This window comes from Ursus arctos, unplaced genomic scaffold (genome assembly GCF_023065955.2).
Source record: "Ursus arctos isolate Adak ecotype North America unplaced genomic scaffold, UrsArc2.0 scaffold_21, whole genome shotgun sequence".
Lineage (NCBI taxonomy): Eukaryota > Metazoa > Chordata > Mammalia > Carnivora > Ursidae > Ursus > Ursus arctos.
This window is the reverse complement of record NW_026622886.1, coordinates 15,480,907-15,500,862: the sequence shown is the minus strand read 5'-3', so window position 1 is coordinate 15,500,862 and position 19,956 is coordinate 15,480,907. Positions and strand designations below refer to the sequence as shown.

Sequence of the window (19,956 nt, the reverse complement as noted above, 5' to 3'; positions counted from 1 at the left end):
TGGCTAAACTGGGATTAAATTAGGTTAATTTAAAAGCTCACGGGAGTTCATTTTTGCCAAATTCCAAATTCTTTGAAAGCGCCTTACTTGGAGTATATAGCTTAGTCATCTCAATATCCCCTTAGGATCCTTCTTGTGCTTTGACATACAGTGTTTAGACAACACAGTGAGGTGGTAAAGAACCTCAGGTAAACTGCCTGGGTGTGAATCCTAGTTTGCCCACCTAAAATTAAAATACATTTGTATACCCTCTTCACTCTGTCTACTCCCTGTCTAATTAATTTTTCTATAGCACTTATCATTACTTGAAATTACACGTTTACTTCTTTTTGTCTGCACCCCCCCCCCCAGGATGTAAGCTGCAAGAGGACGGTGGCCTTGTAGGTTTTGTTTCCTAACATCAAATCCTCAACACCTAGAAGAATACCTGGCATGTGGCAGGTGTTTCATAATATATCTACTGAATGTATAATAGGAGATTCACTTTGCTTATTGTGTATGCCTGGAGTAGTAATTTTTAATGGGATGAAGGAACCCCACTTTTTTCTTGGTTCACCTTCAATTTTTTAAAAAATTTATTTAGTAAACATAAATATAGCACATAGGATATGCCAGGGCTCCATTTTAAGTACTTTACAAATATTGACTCATTTAAGTCTCACAACACCCCTATGAAGTAGGTAAAATCAAACTTAGGGAGTCTGGCCATGTTCCCAACCATTACGCCATACTGCTTCCTGGCTGATTCTTCTAAAAATGTCATCTCCATGGAGCTTAATGCTCTGAAGATGTGTCTTCATTCTCTGCTAGAGAGTGCCCTTCTCTCTTGCCCATCTTTCCTTCCTCTCTACTCAGATCAAAGAGGAAAATAAATAATATTATTTCAGCTATTTTATTTTATTCCATTATGCTTTTCCTTCTTTGAAACAGCAATGGCTACTGTTAATAAAGCTTTCCGAAGGCCACCTTCGCGGGTAAAGAAGTGGTTTGACTTCCAATGGCCACAGACAGCTGACATGGTCTCTGTCTGCCCCTCTTCTTTTCCCTGTCTCTTTCCTACTTTTTTAGAGCTTTTGGATCCCTGGCAGGGGTCCTTCCCTTCCAGTTTTGAAAAGGGATTTTAGTGATTTAGGGAGGTTGCAAAAACTACCTTTTAAGCCTGAAACTTAAAGAAAGGCCCAATATTGTGAACAATTCTTTTTCTTATGTTTAGTCATTTTGGTCCTTTCCTGTTCTTTTTACAGTTTCTCTCACAAATACACAGGCGTCCTCAGAGCCTTGGGTCTCTGATGTGGCACAGTATTCGCCCGGGAGGCACTTGTCATGAGCACAGACATTTGGGATTTAGTTCCACTTCTGTCGCTAAGAAACAATCTGCCTCAGGGCAAGTCATTTAATACGCCCTAGACTTGGTTTCCTCACCTGTGAAAGACTCAAGAGAGATACTGAGCTGGATGTTTTCAGGTCTTTTGCGGCTCTAAATTGTGATCTTCTTGGAAGAATTATGTAAGGAAGGGAAAGCGCCCAGATATCAAAGTTCCTCTACTGTTACTACTGATTGCAGTATTACTCCAAGGGAGCCATTGTTCTTTATTAAATGGGGGTGAACTCCTCAAAACTGAAGGATGACAGCCGCTGGGGGTGGCAATAGATCGAAACCTATTTACTTCCAGAATTCCTCCCTTATTGCTCTGTCAATATCAGGGGGGGTTACGAGCAAAAAGGGATATTTCAGCTCTCTGGTCTACATAATAAACTATTCCAGGATAAATTCATTTAAAAGAAAACATTAAAAGACTTTCCCCCTTTAGCTTAGGAGGAATGCAGCTGTCTTGCTTTCTGAAACTGCAGAAAAATCTATTTTCTATGCAGCCCAATCAGCTATAGCTATTTCGTACTCTGTATGTACTGGGCTCTGTCATTTCAGAGGGCCCAGAGAACTTTATAAGCACCAGCCATTCCTTCTCCCAATGTACTCCTGAACAACAGACTAGTTATGGGTCTCCACGGGTAAACAGAAAGCATGAGGCATGGGGGAAGAGGTCACTCTAGGAAAATGTAGGCCATCAGGGTTGCAAGGCTAAGAAATAATAGAAAAGATCTGAATGATTTGCTGTCCCTTTAAGATTTATATACTACAAATTACCTAAGTTTTTCACTTTGAGGTCAGTTAGTCTGTCTTCCTTCCCTATTCTCCAACAGCCCTAATGCTTCTCCTAGAAGTAAGTAAGTTTTACACTGAACTGACTGATCTAAGTGAGCATATCTGTTTGTCACAGAATCATAAGACATTTGCAGAACTGAATGGAACTTGAAAGGACTCTCAGAACACCACAGTTTGTCTCACCAAGGACTAGACCTAAAGGAAATAGAATACCCTATGCTTTTGGTTTGACTGTGGGTTCAATTGTATATTAACTTTAAGTTAGGGCCCCTAATGTTAACGGTGCATGTATGTGTGTCGGATTTTGTTTAGGAGTCTATCTTTAACCGGATGTTCATAGGGTGGTAAGTCAACATTGGGTGGCTTTCAAAGTTTAAGATACCAGCTGGTGAAAACAAAGAAATGCAAGTAAAAGAATGAGGGTAGATGGAGAGTGAGTGATGGAATGGGAGAATGAAAAGTTACCCTGTCAAATGTACCTTGAGAGCTTCTGTGCCTGCAGCCTACATTTTGTCATTGCCCTTCTGAAAAATAGCAATAGAAACAGGAATGAGCTTCTATCATTTTTCTAAGTGACAGGGAAATAAGACTGAACCTTCCTTTCTAGACTTTTAAAGAAATTACATTGGCTAAACACTTTTTCCCTAAAGCTTATATGCATCTTCATCAACCATCAAGACTAGAATTAACACAGATCTGAATTTTAAGGAGCTTAAAAGAACTAGAGTCTTTAAGAGCATACGTTTGGACAGGAAGCCATATTGGCATAATGGCACATCCATAGTATTCCTTTTGAGCTCTGAAATAATCCATGATCCCATTGTAACAGCTATAACTAACTCTGGTTCCCAGTGATGTGTTTTATTAATAAAGTGTTTGGAAACAAAACTAGTATTTTTGGAGGGGCAGGGTTTGTATTCTCTGGTTTGCCACAGTTTCCACCACTCCATATTGTTTTGTCTTCAGTAGTGTTTGAGCTCTCAATCCCTGTCAGTTTATCTCTACATCCTTGCCCACAAGCTTTTTTTGGTCAACTGTTGCTTTTATCTCTTTGTTCTGATCAGGCTTAAGGTTACATGGTCCCTTTTACTTCTAGGTTTGGTTGTTTTATTTTTTAATTTTTAAAAAAGTTTTATTTATTTATTTGAAGGAGGGGGTGGGGTGGAGGGAGAAGGAGAGAGAGCATCCCAAGCGGACTCTTTGCTGAGTGTAGAGCCCAACATGGGCTCAATCTCACGACCCTGAGATCATGACCTGAGCTGAAACCAAGAGTCAGATGTTTAACTGACTGAGGCACTCAGGCGCCACAGCTTTGGTTGTTTTCAAAAATGTGTTTGCTAACATCCTTAACATCTTGTCCAGTAGATCTTGACTAATTCACTTTCCTAATATAGATGGAAATATGCTCCTTTCAGTGGTGAGGCACCAATGAAGAACGAACATGTTTGAAAAATGTGTAATGTTTTATGGGATTGCTGATTGTATGTATTACTTAGATCAGTGGCATTTAGATCATGACGTCTTTATGTGTAATTGGCATATCTCCGGGGTCTCTAATTTGCGTATCATTGTATCATATCAGCCTCTTTCACACCTAACTCTACAGACCAGAGATATGTGCCTCTTTTTTGAGTGGCAATTGCAAATGTGGCTTCTAAATCATCTACTTGTGAATATCATAGTCCCATGAAGATAGCTCATGGAAATAAAAGAAGCCCTTTTTGTTGTTATTGCTGATAGGTTATTCCACTTTAACCACAAACATAGACCTGGAAACTAGACTGTAAAGTGGACCATTATAAAGTGTATTTGCAGTGAGCAGATATTTGAGGTGGTCCCCCAGTGATCCCACCTCCAGATAGTCACTGCATCTCTAAACACCTCCTCTTGTATGTGAACTTAATCTAGTGACTTGATTCTCGTGAAAAGAATATGGCAAAAGGATGGCATGCTACCGAAGACAGTGACTTCCGTCTCCCTAGCCCGCCCTTGTCCTCTCACTTGCTGTGCTGTTGAAGCCAGATGCCCGCTGTGAGATACATTATGGTGAGGCCCACATGACAAGGAATTGAAGAAAGCGTTCAGCCAACAGCTTGTGAAGCACTTGAGGCCTCAGTCCAAAACCCCCCAAGGAACAGAATCCTTCCTACAAACGACCATGTGAGTGAGTGAGGCAGTGGGTACTTTCCACTTGGGTCTTGAGATGACCATAGCCCTGCTAGAGACACAGAACCAAGGACTCAGCCTAGCTGCCCCTGGATTCCTGGTCCACAGAAAGTCTGAGATAATAAATGTTATTTTTATATGCACTAAGTTTTGGGGTAATTTATTATATAATAATAGATAACTAACACAGAATCTTGTTTCTTGTTTTTCTGTTGGAATAACAAATAACTGTTTTTTGTTTTTTTGTTTTGTTTTGTTTTTACCAAAACCTCAAACTGAGGATAGGAACGGGGGTAATTTAATCCAACCAGAGGTGTTCAGTGTCATTCAGTGAAAAAAATAATTGAAAGTATGTAGGCCAAAAAATACTGATTAAATTGAATTGAACTTAGAAATAATGAGCAGCTGAAATGTAAATGTTCATTATGCAGTAAAGTAGAATTAGGCTAACAGTGATGAGCAAAACTATGAACACCAGAAACCATGATCAAGAGTCCTGTGGTAATGCACTTACTAGACATCAAATATTGTTGAGTTTGAGTTTTGAAGAGCTCCGACATTTAACTGAGGAAAATGAGCAGGGGAGGAGAGAGAGCATCAGGGTGGCAGGAAGATAACCAGGTAATGAGGAGTCTAAAAGAAGAACTGACAGCTGACATGAGTATAGGAATCTACTAAAGCTGAAGTGGGGTGAAGGTGGAAAGTGGCATATGGACTTTCTTCCCTACTGGTTACTGATAACTTTAGCACTGGTTGTGTGGGGTGGTAGCTCAGGAACCAGTTAGACCCAAGTAGGTTGAAGGATCGGTGGGAGCACAGTAAAGGGGATAGTGAGTATAAACCACTACTCAATAAATCCAAAGATAAAAAACATAAAAATATTAGGAAAGAAAATACTGAAAAAGAAGCGAGCATGTGACATAAAAATTGCTGGTGTGCCGAAATACATCTCGAATTCAGGATGAGAGAGATTAAGAGAGCAGACACATGGGCTTTGACACAAGTCTTGCAAACCTGTAAAATGAAATGCTCTGAATTCCTGACTTTCAAGTGTTATATTGTCAAAGGGCAAAAAACATTACACCTTTTAAAAAGGATTTTGGAGGATTATCCAAATACTTGGTCATATGGAATTCTTACCTGGAAAAAGGCAAATTATGTGTTGCAAATAAGTAATCAGATTATTTCTTCAAGTCTAGGGGACAGAAAAAGTCCAATATGCTTACAGTTTCTGTGGGAGTAAAAAACAAGCCACCTTCTCATGAAACTTCTGGTATGTTTCCTTTCTTAAAGAAAGAAAAGGGTGAAATGTGATCTTCGGAAGTTCTGAGAACTTTTAGACTCAAGAAAAGACTGAGCTGGGGTTGGTGAGGAAAGTGGAGACTGGGTGAAAATGGATAATTGAACTTTGTTACTAAAGATCAAGCATTATAAAAGACAGAGGGAAATAACGAGTGGAAGAGAGGAATTAATGTGCTTACTGTTCTAACTATGTCTATGCTTAGAACACATAGAATACATTCCATGTGTTTGAGGTATCAAATGTTCTTGAGAACATGCAGACCTTTGCGTTGGTGAATATTTCAATATTAAGAAGGGCATATTACAGAAAAACCATTCTTACCAAAGGAACAAACTTTTGTCTTTGAAACTTGAAACACCAAATACAAATAAAGCACGAAAAACATGCTTTGAAGTGTGCTAACAGATCAAGACTGCATTTAGCAAACCACCTTTTCTCTGTTTAGGAACAATCTCAGGGATTCCAAAACACAATATGTTAATTAAAGGATTTCAGGTAGCAATCATGGAATATTTTTCATGACAGATGAAGAACACAGATATTCTGAAGACTAAAATTGCATAAACAAAACAAAGAGACACTGTGTCCCTTTTGCAGCAGTGCAAAGTTAGAGTGAATGCAAATGAATGTGCCGGCGGTAAAATTACACTATTAACCATCTGAAGATTGGGCTCATTACCTAAGAAGGCAAAGCATCAATTTGTAGCATTATAACATTCTGTTTGTGCTGCCGAACACGTGTTTGGATGTTTTTATATATTCTCTACTCATTTGGGTGCATAGTAAGCACTTTCGCATCAGCCTCTTGATAAAAGCTTAATTTTGTATTGTTTCTGTTGTATTGTTTTCTCTAATGGGGATGATATTCTGTCTTAAAAATAAACACTCCATTTATTCTCCAAATAATTCTGAGTTTAGGTTCTTCTGTTTCGCATTATCAAATGGCATATACACAAGTACAGATATATCTTAAAATTGAAGCACTTTTTGATTTGAAAAAGTGCATATTTGAATACCATGAGGAAAATATTCTTTCAGTAACTTATTCTTTCATTCTTTTAATGCACGTGTATTGAGGTAAGCACATTGGGAAATTCAAGGATGGATGTGACACTGTCTCTGCCTTCAGGGTGTTTCTAAGGCAGAAGTGGTGGAGTATTATTAGTACCTTCAGAACAGGCAGAGCTATCAAATCTCAGAAGAAAGAGACAGCAGTGTATTACTGCCTTCAACAAACATTTTTGACTGCCTACGAGGTGACTGGCACTGCTCTAGGGGCTGTGTATATAGAAGGGAAAAAGACAGTTAAGGTCCCTGAGCTCATGGACCCTGCATCTTGGGGGAAAGGTGAAAAATAAGGAAAAAACAAACACATAAATAATATAACTTCGGGTAGCCGTAAGTGCCATGGAGAAACTAAAATGGGGTAATACGAAGGACAGAGATAGTATGCGAGGAGCGTGACTTTGAGGTCCTGAAGGCCTCAGTAAGGAGACAGCAGCTGAGTAGAGATTTGATGATGTATTTTCAAGTGTATGAAAATCTGAATAAAAGGCTTTCTAGGCAAAGAGACCGGTATGGAAAGGCCTTGAAGCAAAAATGAGCTTGGTATATTCTGGAACAAAAAGAAACCACATAACTAGAGTTCAGGAAAATGGGAGAGTGAGAGTTGAGGCCATGGAGGTGGGAAGGGGCCAGATCCTGTGGACTTCTGTAGGCTGTGATAAAGATTTTATTCTAAGTTACAAGGGAGTCCCTTGGAGACTTTAAACAGGGTGTGGCATGATCTGATTTACATTTGAGAAGGACCATTCTGGATGCTGTGTGGAAATTCAAATGTAGAGTGATAAGAAAGGTAACTAGGACAGAGATTAGGTATCTATGAATTATCCGAGCTAGAGAGAACCAATGAGAAATTGACTCCTCTAGTCTAACCTAGAGATGACAGATTAGAACCCATTGTGGCAGTCTAGTTAATGGTGGCAGGTTTGGACTAGGGTGAGAATTACCAAGGTGAGAGAAGTAGTTCCATTTTAGGGAACGTTTCAAAAAGAAAGTGGTATGGAACTATTTGAGCTGAACTTGACAGGCTGGCTTGTGACAAGGGGGTAGTCACTTACTGATTTATTGAGTGCCTGCCAAGGGCTGCACACTGGGCTCAGTGTTGGGGGTAGCAGTGAAGTCCTTGAGGACAATGAGGAGCAAACTTGCTGAGGAAGTAATTTTAAGATACAAAAGTAGTGAGGTGAACAATACGCTTATAAGAATTACTTCTGGAATTAGTTCTAAGGCCACTTTATTCTTTTCCTTTTACTGTAGAAAATTGTATGATCAAACTCCTTTGTATGCGTAACTCTCCTTGAATTTGCAAAAGTGTTAAGCTCTATCAGTAGACACTCAGTTCACTGTCAGTTGGCAAATTTCATCAGATCGCTTCCTTAGAAACAGTGGTTAATATTTATCTTTCTCGTTCTGAGGAGAAATTACAGCCTCATTAGAAAGGAGAAGAGCAGAGGAGAATACAAAATATATGGTAAGTTCGTACATCTAGGTGCAAGTCTAACTGCATCTGCTTTCAGTCCTGCCCCCTGAATCTGTTCCCAGCTGGCTGACCCTACTGCAACTTTCCCTCCTTCTCACGCCTATTGTATGTTGCTTCCAAAACTGACTGGCCTAAAGTAGTCCAGTCATGTCTGTTCCCCAGTGCCTACAGAACAAATTTCAAATTCCTTAGCCTGACACAGAGTGACCCAACCTACTTTTTCTGCTTTATCTCTGATCATACTCTCTACTCTCTAATTGTATTAATCACACTGGATTTTTTTTCCTTTTTAAAAAAATATTTTAAAAACTGTGGTGAAATGGCAAACAGAAAATTTACCATCTTAACCATTTTTAAGTGTACAATTTAATGGCAATGATTGAGGACATTCACATTGCTGTGCAAATCCCACTGCATTTTAAATCATGCAGAATCACTATTCCCTTAATACTTTTGGCTATTTATATTTATATTTATATGATTTCTGCTGCTCCCTGAAATGCTTTTCTTTTCCTTATCAGTTAGAGTCTGACATACCTTGAAGACCAGGGCTCAGATCCTACCTTTTGCTTTAGGCTTCTATGAAACCTTATCCGGGAACAGAAGGTCAACACTGTTGCTAGGTAACATAGTGCTTACAGTTCAAATGACATGTTGGTTGGCAAATTGCATCTAGACTGGGAGGATTTATACATAAACTATAAAAACCTGATGGGGATGTGATACTTTGGTCTTCCTTGAGTGATGATTAGGCAGATTTCTTGCCCCTGGAGGCTAAGTCTATGGAGTTGTACAAGAGATAATACCTCTCATGGGGCATGAGACTTCTAATTCAGGAACATTTCCACGCCCACCCAATATTGATCTTGTCTTTTTGTACCTGAGCCGTCACCTGAGAGGCCTGGGCTGATGTTTATACCAATATAAGGACTCGCACTGAAGAGAAGCCCTGAAGGTGCCCTGCTGGTCAGTGGTGTTTCCTATATGACATCCTCTCCTCAACCTAAAGCCAAGTTTGGCCCACAGCAGTCTTACAAGTCTGAATGTTTCACTGGACCTAAGAAGAACTGCTTTTGGGAGTTGCATCAATATGTAGAGATGTTGTCCTAAGTACTAATAGCTCTTTCTCATCTAGACTGAAGACTGCTGTACATAGGGCCAGGCTAAGAAAGCATTGCTTACCTTTGGAAGGAGCTGGATTGCCTGTAGAATTCTTTGTCTGTGCCCAGAATTAAGGATTCCAATTTCCAACAAATCCTGATCTTCCATAACATTGCTTCCCTGAAACAAACCCAGAAATGTTACAAGTTAAATCAGGTATTTTTACTACGGGTAAATAATGATTTATTTAATGCAAAGAAAAATAACCAACAAGTGAGCTGATTTTTACAAACCAAAACAGTCATTCTTCTGTGAGGGTGAAGGCAATTAGGAGGTCACCTATGTGACTGAGTTGAAGGTTCTGGGAAAGCTTCCTTCCTCTCAGAAATGCTCTCATGGCTTACTATTTATGGTTCAGTTATTTGCTTTGGGGATTCATTCCTGTAACCTAAAACTCTGTTCCCATAAAAATGTAAATCTTCTGAGAAGAGTTGCCAGTTAGGATCTTCAGTGATCTACCTATACATTGACATGAACGAATCAGTTTTTTCTTCCCCTGAAAACAGATTGTGAGAGGAGGACTGATTAAAAAATTGAAAGATACTAGGTGGGTTAAAAGTGGGAATTGATAATTAATCTTAAAATACTGAATGCCAGACATCTGATCAAGATATGGGGATACAACAATGAATAATTTGCAGGTCCCTGCCCACAAGTATCTTTATTCTTTCCAGTCCAGGGACGGAAACAGATTTTCAAAGGCAGGTAGAATGCTGTGAATGTACTATGTGGTGACACACGCTTGGGAACCCCAAGAGGACCTGGGGTGTGTTTTCAGTGGAGATGATGTCTGATCAGATATCTGAAGCATGGTTAGGACTTAGCACTCAACAGAGGAAGGACACAAGGGAAATTATGTACAGTGTCCCATGGGTGAGAAAGAACATAGCATATTCGGAAGCACTGGGTTCTTGAATGAGCTGGAGAGGGGAACAAAAGATAAGGCTGGCAAGGTAAGCCGAAGCCAGACTACATGCACATTGTTCGCCAGGCTGGAGAATTCAGACTTCATCCTGACCATAACAGGGAGCCATGGACAGATTGTTAAGAACAGGAGTTACATATGAGATTCCAAATTTAGAAAGATCAATTTAGTTTAGTTTTAGAGCAATTTAGTGGTTGGGCCTCAGTTTCCTTACCTATAAAATGACAAAGTTGAGCCACATGACCTCCAAGGACCAGTCTAGTCCTGAATTTCTTTGATTTCAATGATTTTTTATGCCTTTGATTAATATTCTAATATAGAAATTTATAGATTGCTTATTTTGTCCCTTAATTTTAGTCTTTTGTAGCTTGTAAGCTAGTGTTTCCCTTTAAATTGAGGGGTCTATAGAGAAGTTCAGAATTCAGATCACTCCTTTCCTGAACAAATCAAACTGTCTTATTAATTTATAACAAAAACACTTATGAGCAAAAATTGCAGAACAAATACTTATGGAGAGCAATGGGTACTGACAGATATTTAAAGCAAAAGAGAGTGAATTAGGGCAATCCTGGGAGGATGGAGACATTAGGAGCTACTGCAGTTGTTCTAGAGATGATGTGGGCTTAGACTGAGGTAGTGGCGGTCATGGGAGATAGAAAGAGATGGGTGCGTTTGAAACTATCAAGAAGTTTGACTGAGTGACTGAATACGTGGAATGATGGAGAAATGCAGAACACACAATAGTTCCAGGCTTGGGCAATGAGGGTAAATCATGATGCCTTTTCCTGATGTAATAAAGGAGGATGGGCCAATCTAATGTGGTACAAAGTGAGACTAATATCTTTCCCTGTACAGGGACAGAATAGATGAATGTCAACAATTTACTATCAGACTACACTATAAAATGGATAATTGATTGTTCTTAGAAAGATTAAAGCCATAAGAATGGTACCATAGCTAGAGATTTAAAATGTGCATTCACGGGACAAAAACATCCCACCTACTCATCGTATCATTCCTATGCTTAAGCTACCCCAGCCTTCTCAGAGGAGGTAGAATGATCCAGGTATATAGCAGCATGATAATGAAAAGCCTAATGAAAAACAAATAAAGCCAGTCTTGGCAAAATGCCACAGGAAACATTGGTCTCAAGAAATTACTCTGTGCACACAATAGAGCATGGCTAAGAATATAAATGGCTTCATTTTGAGAAAGCATTATTATTTTCAGAAATGGACCAGTATGTCATGAGTAGGATATATGATACCATTCTGTATTTGATTTTTAGTCTTTAAAGGGCTTCCAAAAGGAGTTAAAAGGATCTTAAAAAACAAAAACAGAAAAAAAAAAAACCAAACACTGAGAAACAAAAAACTTTGTCCATCTATGTGTTAGACTATTATCAGGTTTTCCATGGGCTAAATTAGCAGCCCACAATATCAGCTCACAGACATTCTTTGGTGTGTCTGTGTTTCTCTTCTGTCAGCGTGTCTTCTGCTTCAGTAATTATAGAAACCTACTATCTATAGGTAATGATGAAAATTTGATTTCAGTTTTCGAATACTGAAATGATTTGAAGGATTAAATCCTTAAAACCACTGTTCTGCCTCTAAACTACCAATGTACCATCTTCTCTACCTTCAGCAGGAAGAACCTGTTTGAAAAATTGTGGGGAAGTTAGACATCTTCTCTTTGGGTCAAATTTCCTAGCATATGGAATAATTATCAAACACTTCTGAAAAATGAGTGAAAATTTGGGAAGCACAGTGCAAATGGTGAGAATGTACCCAAGGGGAAATGGTACTAATTGTGGAAATGCAAAGAAAAGGATTCACTGTCCCCAATGAGGCATGCTGTTAGAAATTTTCTACTTTTTCTCTTATTGCAATATATAGAGATACCAAAAATATCCTGTGCATCATCTAACCAGTCTTTTTTTGAAACACCACCAGGCTTGGAGTCTAAAGATCTGGGTCCGAATCTTGTTTGGGTAAACTTAGCTAAGTCATATATTATTTCTAGGTCTCATGGTCCTCACTCATAAAATGCAGTTCAATGAATACTCATTCAGTTCTAAAATGCAATGATTTCAGTCATTTCCAACTTTTGATTAGTATATTTACATACATAAATGTATGTGTAAATATAGATTGTATAATTTGAAGTTACATTTATATTGCAGTTACATTTTATTGTTTCAAAACTTGCAACCTAAAGTTAGCTTTAAGAAGTATGGTTGACCCTTGAACAACGTGGGTTTAAACCACATGGGTCCACTTATACCTTGATTTTTTTTTTCAATAAATATAGTACACTGCGAATCTATTTTCTCTTCCTTATGACTTTCTTAATAACATTATCTTTTCTCTAGTTTAACTTTACTGTGAGAAACAGTATATAATATTCATAACATACAAAATATGTATTAATCAACTGTTTATGTTATTAGTAAGGCTTCCTGTCAACAGTAGGCTATTAGTTAAATTTTTGGGGAGACAAAAGTTATATGCAGTTGTTTGGCTGCATGGGGCAACTGGGGTGAGGGGGTGGTGAGCACCCTAAACACCTGCATTGTTCAAGGGTCAACTGTAATTATAGAGAAATACAAGAATGCACTTTTTTTGGGACAAATTAATCTCAGTATAAGGTAGGAATTTCCAATATTATTAAAAGAAATGACAGAATACCTTCATTCTGTAATATCTTGGATTCTTACAGCTTTTCAGAGAAGAATCAAATATTTCAAATCTTACAACTAACCGTTTCATTTGCAGTTGGGTAACATGTGCCATCAAAGACAATAAACATTTCCATTCTTCCTGGGGAGCTGGAATTTATTCTCATGTTAGGACTTGCTTTCACTAAATGTTAGAAAATCTCAGCTTATCCTTTCCCCCCAACCCCCGCCTCAATAATAGCTGAATGTAAACTCTAGCTTTCTCCCTCCTCCATTCATTTTTTACATGACTGTCAGATCAGAGGTTTTTGGAGTAGAGCTCCGTTATGTGTGTGTCTGCTGCTTAATCAACCACTACACTGCACTCTCATCCCCAGGACACATCCTGTGTCTACTTCCTCATCTCCCATTTACTCCTCAACCCATTGCAATAAGTTTCATCCCCCCCGCCAACTTCCATTCAGTATCTCTGCCAAATATTGAGAAAGACTTCTCAATTGGCATGTCTACTTGATTCTTTTCAAACCGGATTTCAAAAATGGGTGGTCCCTATGTGGCTGGTGGCTACGGTACTGGAGAGCACAAATAGAGAATATTTCTGTCGTCAAAGAAAATTCTATTAGACAGTACTTTCCACAACTAAAGACATTGAAACTATAGTTGAATCACACAGATAGGAAAAAAAAAAATAGGGACTGATAGGGAATCAGGACAGGGAGTCGGAAATACTCATGAGTCATCCTTAGGATATAATTGATGTGTTTCTTAGTCAAAGTTCATGAACATAAAATTAAGGATGTTTAGCATATCTTCCTCTAATTTTTCAGGCATTAAAACAAATTAGTAGCAGTTCTATTTTCATTAGTGTTTTAGTGTTTCTTTCTTATGGGTCTAGGAATCTATGCTATCAAAATGACAAAGCAAATCAAGGAGTAATTTCTTGTTTTCTTAGCACACTACCAGGCACATTGTACAAGACACTTAGGGAATAACAATCAATAGATAAAGTTGCTTAGTTAATGACTTACTAGAAGGATCAAAGGCCCAAGACAGTATTTTTTAGAATAACTGTTCTTTTACTGACAAGAAATAGCTAATTCAGGGGGTCTTAAATCATGGAATGAGGAAAAATAACACATTTTATGCTCTGAGAGCTGAAAATTGAAGTTTCTCTGACCCCAGGGAGAATATTTTATATTATTGGATTTTTTTTCAGCTGTGATAAACTAACAAGATGACCAAATAGAATAAAAAGTAGTGTTTTGTACTCAATGCTCCATGAGAAATATAACAGCTATTTATTGAAATCATCTCTCAAATACATCTAAACTGATTACTTCTGTCTCTCAGAACTCCAGCTTGAAAAGTCCTTTTGTTTTCATAACCTCATTGTATATCATATTTATTTAGCAAACTTTCCTTCACGTTGCATATTATATATAATAAATCCCTACAGATGCTAGGGAAACATATTTAAGGACCATAGGGAACTTGTTTCTTTTTAATATAAGCTTAAGTTGGATGTTACTTATTCTCTCTCTTCAGTCCAAGACTGAAAAAATCGAGAGGATGCTGTCAATTTGGAGAAAATTTCTTTTGCTCTATAATTAACTAAACTAGATTCTTCTCCACAATTTGTGTGGCCTGAAATATTTAAAATAGAATATTTGTATAATAGAATGATAGCAAGATCTTGCAAACTCACACATGGAGAAACACATATTTTAGTTTATTTTTAATACTTTTTACAGCATAAATGATGTGGTGGCATAAACCTATATACAATATTCTTGGAATAATGTACCTCTTAGCTTCTGTAAAGGTTTTGAGTCAATTTGATATCAACTTACAAGTAAACTGAATGCCAGTCTTTTCTGCATGATTAGGATGGTAACTATTGGGATAGGTCCCAGATTTATAATTCTCCTATTGGTGTTGGAAAGCTTTATTTCGTTCATCAGATGGAAACATAGGTTACCATAAGTAATCAGATAATGGATGATGTGCTTCATCCAATTTTATTTTATTTTTTTAAATTAAAAAAAATTTTGTGTGTGTGCTCTTCTTCCAATTTCAATTCCCTCTCTTACATGAATGAAATGACAGTGGAAGAAAACAGTATACTTCTTTACCTACCTTAGCCCTCCATTTGAAAATATTCTGTCTAATGCAATGGAATTCCTTAGTCACAGCTTAACTAGATTTTCACATTCTTAGCTTATGAAGAGAGTTTCTTAGATTCTTTAGGCCACATGGATTATTGACTCAAATAAATGTCACATTATTGAGCAATAAGTTGGAGAGCATCTTATATATGTAAAGTATGTATTTTAATAAATAAGCTATATCTTAGAATTATTTTTTAAGATTAGTATTTATAACTAACATGATTATAATGAGTTTTATACTACCAGTTTTTCCCTCTTTATTTTTCAAGCTTATTTCCCCTTTGAAACATCTGTTCTGAAGCTATGGAGAGAGAGAGGGAGGGAATTTCAGTAATCAGGTGTTTATTTGTTAAAGCATTGAGCAAGGTTTGATGATTTCATAAATTATAATTCTAATTCATTTGAGTGTGTTCATATAGATTTTAGAATTACGTATATGTATAAGACTTCAAAGTCATTTATACAGTAATTTGTACTGCTTTGTCAAAAGTTACAAATACAAGAGGAAGCCTATTCATTTTTAAGGATGTTAATCCACCAGTCCTACAAGAAGAAATGAGGTTGTGAACAAAACTTATTTGTATGTTCTTACATTTTTTCTGGATACATGCATATGAAAATATGAAGCTTATGAACACCTACTGTCTTCTTTCAATTTTCACACTAATAGCAGTTGGTGTAAGCATAAAGTAAATTACACACTTACTGAGTTCTTATTCTGTGCCAGGCCCTGGTTTTTTTATTTTTATTTTTTGAATATTTTTATTTATTTATTTGAGAGAGAGAGAGAGCGAGAGAGGGAAGAGCACACTTACCACTAAGCAGGGAACCTGATGTGGGGCTCGATCTCAGGACCCTAAGACCATGACCTGAGCTGACGGCAGATGCTTGACTGACTGAGCCACCCAGGTGTCCCAGCCAGGCCCTGTTCTAAATGCCTTAGATATATTATCTTATTTAATTCTCACCATAGCTCTCTGAGGTAGGTACTTAATGTGCTCCCTTCGCTTAAGAGCCTTTCTCGTAACTATTACCCCATACTGCCTCCAGTGGGGTTAGTGTAGGAGGTAAAAGCTTCAGTAAAAAAATGTGACTTGACCTAAACCATTAGCATTTTGCTTTAGAGCCACATGAAATTCACATTTGAAAGCAAGTGTTCCAATATATTTTACAATGTTTGATTTCACAATGTTTGAGTAAAAATGAATCTTTCTTTATAGAACAGAATTTGGAAAGCTGTCTGACCTATTCTTCCCTCCTCTGCTCCAGTCCTCTCTGTGCACTGAATCATGCAATCAGGGCTGGCAGAGACCTGGGGGGGGGGGGGTTTCTACTCTAAACATTCCCTAACTAACTGCAAAGCTTTAACTTCCCTCTTTCTTCTGATGCGTGGTGTCTAGCTGGGTTACACCATTCCCAAAGGGGTAGGGCGGATATTAAATGCTTTAAATGGTCTTTCCCAATAGCTGAATCTGAGCAGGGGGTAGGGATGGGGCTGGGGGGACACCTCAGTCCTACTCGTTTAGTTCCCACTGCGCTGCAGACTGTGACAGGAGAGCTATTAGAAGAACATGCCAAAAGTGGAGATGAAAACAGTTAGCAGCTGTCCTGTGTCCTTTTCCAATCACAAGCTGTGAAGTTGAAAAAAATTTTTTTCCTTGGGTAGGCCGTACATAATCTTGGCAGGTATCTGAGTTTTGTTCTTCTATCTAATATGCTGAACATTCCCCAGTGCCTCATAAGAGAAAAATGAGCAGCAATTAGGTTAATTTGGACACCCTGCTCTTAACAGAAGAGGAACATGGCACCTCTGTATTTACAACAGGCTCCTCTTGCAAGTGATCCTCTCTGGAGAAACAAAGGTAATTTGCTCCCGAGTATAACCAATACAGCCACACAGGATGAAGCAGAAAAAAGTGCCTAAAATGATTAATGTTAACTAGCAGCCATTGAGCACTCACTGAGTACCAGGTACTTTGTTCACCTTATTTAGAAACCTTTCTACAGGGTTATAAGATAGGACGCAATACCTTCATATCACAGACAAGGAAAGTGAGTCCCAGAGCTGTGAAACCATCTAGCAAGTTCACACAGTTAAAATACAACGGATCTGGGATCAGTGTTTTATTCTTTCGGACTGTGACACTCATGTTTCTTTGCTACAGTAAAGGAACCAAATGTTCAGTAGAGGACATTTTCTGGTTGGAGATTCCAGTCAATGGATGTGTAACGTGCCAAGAAATAACTCCTGTGATGCTATTTTCACCACAGCCTTACATATATACTGACAGACCACTGGGAGTAACTGCCATGGTTTCTCCAACACATTTTATTTCAAATAAATTATTTACCTTCTGAAAGGTTAAGCAGTTAGTTCTTCCAACTGCATTAGTGTAATCCAGAGCCAAGCATGTTAATATAAGTGACAGAGTCTGGCTAAAGCACCAAGTAACTTCTCATGTTCTGAGCCAGGACTGTGCTGAGAGGTGGAAAATAACAGTATGGCATCGACTTGGTGCTTCTCAGCTCTTCTGTAGAGCCTTGTCAAACTATCTCTCTGGTCAACTAGGAAAGGCCATGTTGGATTTCTTTTCTTTAGGTCTCTTTCAAAGCCAGGATGTCTAAAAATTATCCGATAAGGTAGAAAATGCCTGTGAATGTATTAAGGACATTTGTGTTCCTAACTTAACATGTTCTGAATCTGGAGAAAAGAGTCTGTTGCAGTCCCCTGAGAAGGCTATCCAGACTGAAGGAGCCTGTCACAGTGAAGGTGGATAATTTAGTCCTGTGGGAATTGGGAGACTGGTCATAAAGGTGACTCATTAATCCATCAAAGAGATGGTTGTCCTCACGGAGTGGATATCTACAGATTTAAGGATGATGAGGTTACCTGAAACTGAACTATATTCAGAAATAGTCAAATAAATGTAGGAGGAGAGGACCAAAGAAAAGAAAGGCAGGGAAGGAGAGAACGAGAGAGTGAAAGTATCGCTTATTAAGGGTGAAGGTGGTAGTGAGGAAAGTATGGTTTCCAGATAAAACAGAGAAATTCCAATTTACCTAGGATTGTATATTTTTATTTGCTTAATCTGGCAGCCTTACAGAAGACTGAACACTGGAAATGAGCTAGTAGGGTCCAATCCACAATCAGAGCTACCACTGAGGTAGGACTTGTCACTAATTCATTTGGTCAACATATATTTGTTCACCTAATATTTTGTGAACACTTACTATGTGCCAGGCACTGGGCTGGGTCCTGAGACACACTGAGAACAGAGCAGACAATGTCCCTCTGCTTTTAGAGTTTATAGTCTAGTGGGAAAAACAGGAAAATAACAAAACAAAACAAAAATAATGCAAGTAATTATTATTTAGCAAGTTTTATATAGGCCAAGAAATATTAAGGCTTTATTTTGTTTATTGCCTACAAAACCCTCTGAGTTTGGTACAGTTATTACCCTTATTTACAAATAGAGAATTGAAGACACAGAGAAGCTAATAATTTACCCAAGTTCACATGTCTAGTAAAAACTGCTCTAAGGAAAATTAATATAGTGCTGTGGTAAAAAAAAAAACAAAAAACAAAGGAGATTTCTGCGAGAAAGAATGGTCAGGAAAGCCTCTCTGAGAAAGTGACATGTAAATTGAGACATGAGGGATTAAAAGGAGCAACCAAACCACAGAAAGAGCCATTAGAAGGGCATTGTAGAAGGAACAGCAGGTAAAAGGCACTGAGGTGGGAAAAGAGCCAGGTAGATTCTAGGAATAGATAGATAGAATAGATAGAAGGCTAATGAGACTAAATATAGGGGAAGAGGACCCTGGAGGGGAAACAGGGCATAGACAACAGAGATCCTGATAAGGGCTTTGATTTTATTCTAAGTGCAATGGAAAACACTGAAGGACATAAACTGACTTATATATATATATTTTTTACTATACTCTGGCTATGGTGTGAAGAATGGATGGAGGAATTGGGTGACATGGAACTTGAGCTCAACAGGCTGAATTGAAACGATAGCCTGGAGACACTGAAATCTGAGGAAAATGGGATGAAATAGGACCTGTTGGAGAACCACAGGAATTGGCCTCACTGGGGAGTCAAATTTCCAAGCTAAATATAATCTTTCATTTCAATCAAAAAGAAAAGCCAGATGGCAAAGACAAAAGTCAGAATGGCCTTTGATATAGTGTCTAAATTGATACAACTGTGGACAGAGATTGAATAATACCTGTTAAAATGTACACATCCGTACTCCATGGACTCAGCATTTCTATTGCTAAGTTGTAGACATTGTTGGTAAGCAGATCCCCTTCCCCCTTTCTATCTTCCATTATGGAGGCTGGAGAAATGAAATGTTTTAACCTCCCTCGAAGCTGTGGGTGGACATGTGACAAAATTCGCCCACTGGGGCACTTCTGGAAAAACTTTTGCTTTTCTGATAAAGAAGGAGGAATTCACCTGGTATCCTTGTATGTCCATTAGAAAGTGGCTGTGCACTTTCCCTTGACAAGTTTGGTCATTGTTCATGTACAGTGACAGAGATGGGTTCACAGTCAGTTAACCACCAAAAACAAATAACCCTATTGGATATCTGTAAGCAGGCAAGCATGAATTATGGGAGCGTTAGTCTCTAAATAAGAAAAGTTATTTAAAGTTGTCTCCATATTTTGCATGCAAGTGGCTCTGGCCAGTGCTGATCTGTTGTTAGGAGAAATAATGACGAGGATGTGGACTATGGCATGTAATAGAAGTCATAACGGAGACAGCAGGGTATTCACAATTTACCTTAGACAGACCTGAGTGTGATAACCACAAAGAGGAGTAGAGAAGGATATTAGAAAGAATG

At 38.3% G+C, this 19,956-nt stretch overlaps 1 protein-coding gene across 6 annotated transcripts in view; it reads right to left on the bottom strand.

Moving 5' to 3' along the window:
- ANKS1B (ankyrin repeat and sterile alpha motif domain containing 1B) overlaps window positions 1–19,956 on the bottom strand; it is a 1,053,061-nt gene that overhangs the window by 299,104 nt on the left and 734,001 nt on the right. For all 6 annotated transcript variants that reach the window (XM_044384492.2, XM_044384493.2, XM_044384494.2 and 3 more), the window contains one exon: window positions 9,358–9,456. In XM_044384492.2, the coding sequence (XP_044240427.1) occupies window positions 9,358–9,456 (99 nt within the window). The remainder of the gene's footprint in view (window positions 1–9,357; window positions 9,457–19,956) is intronic.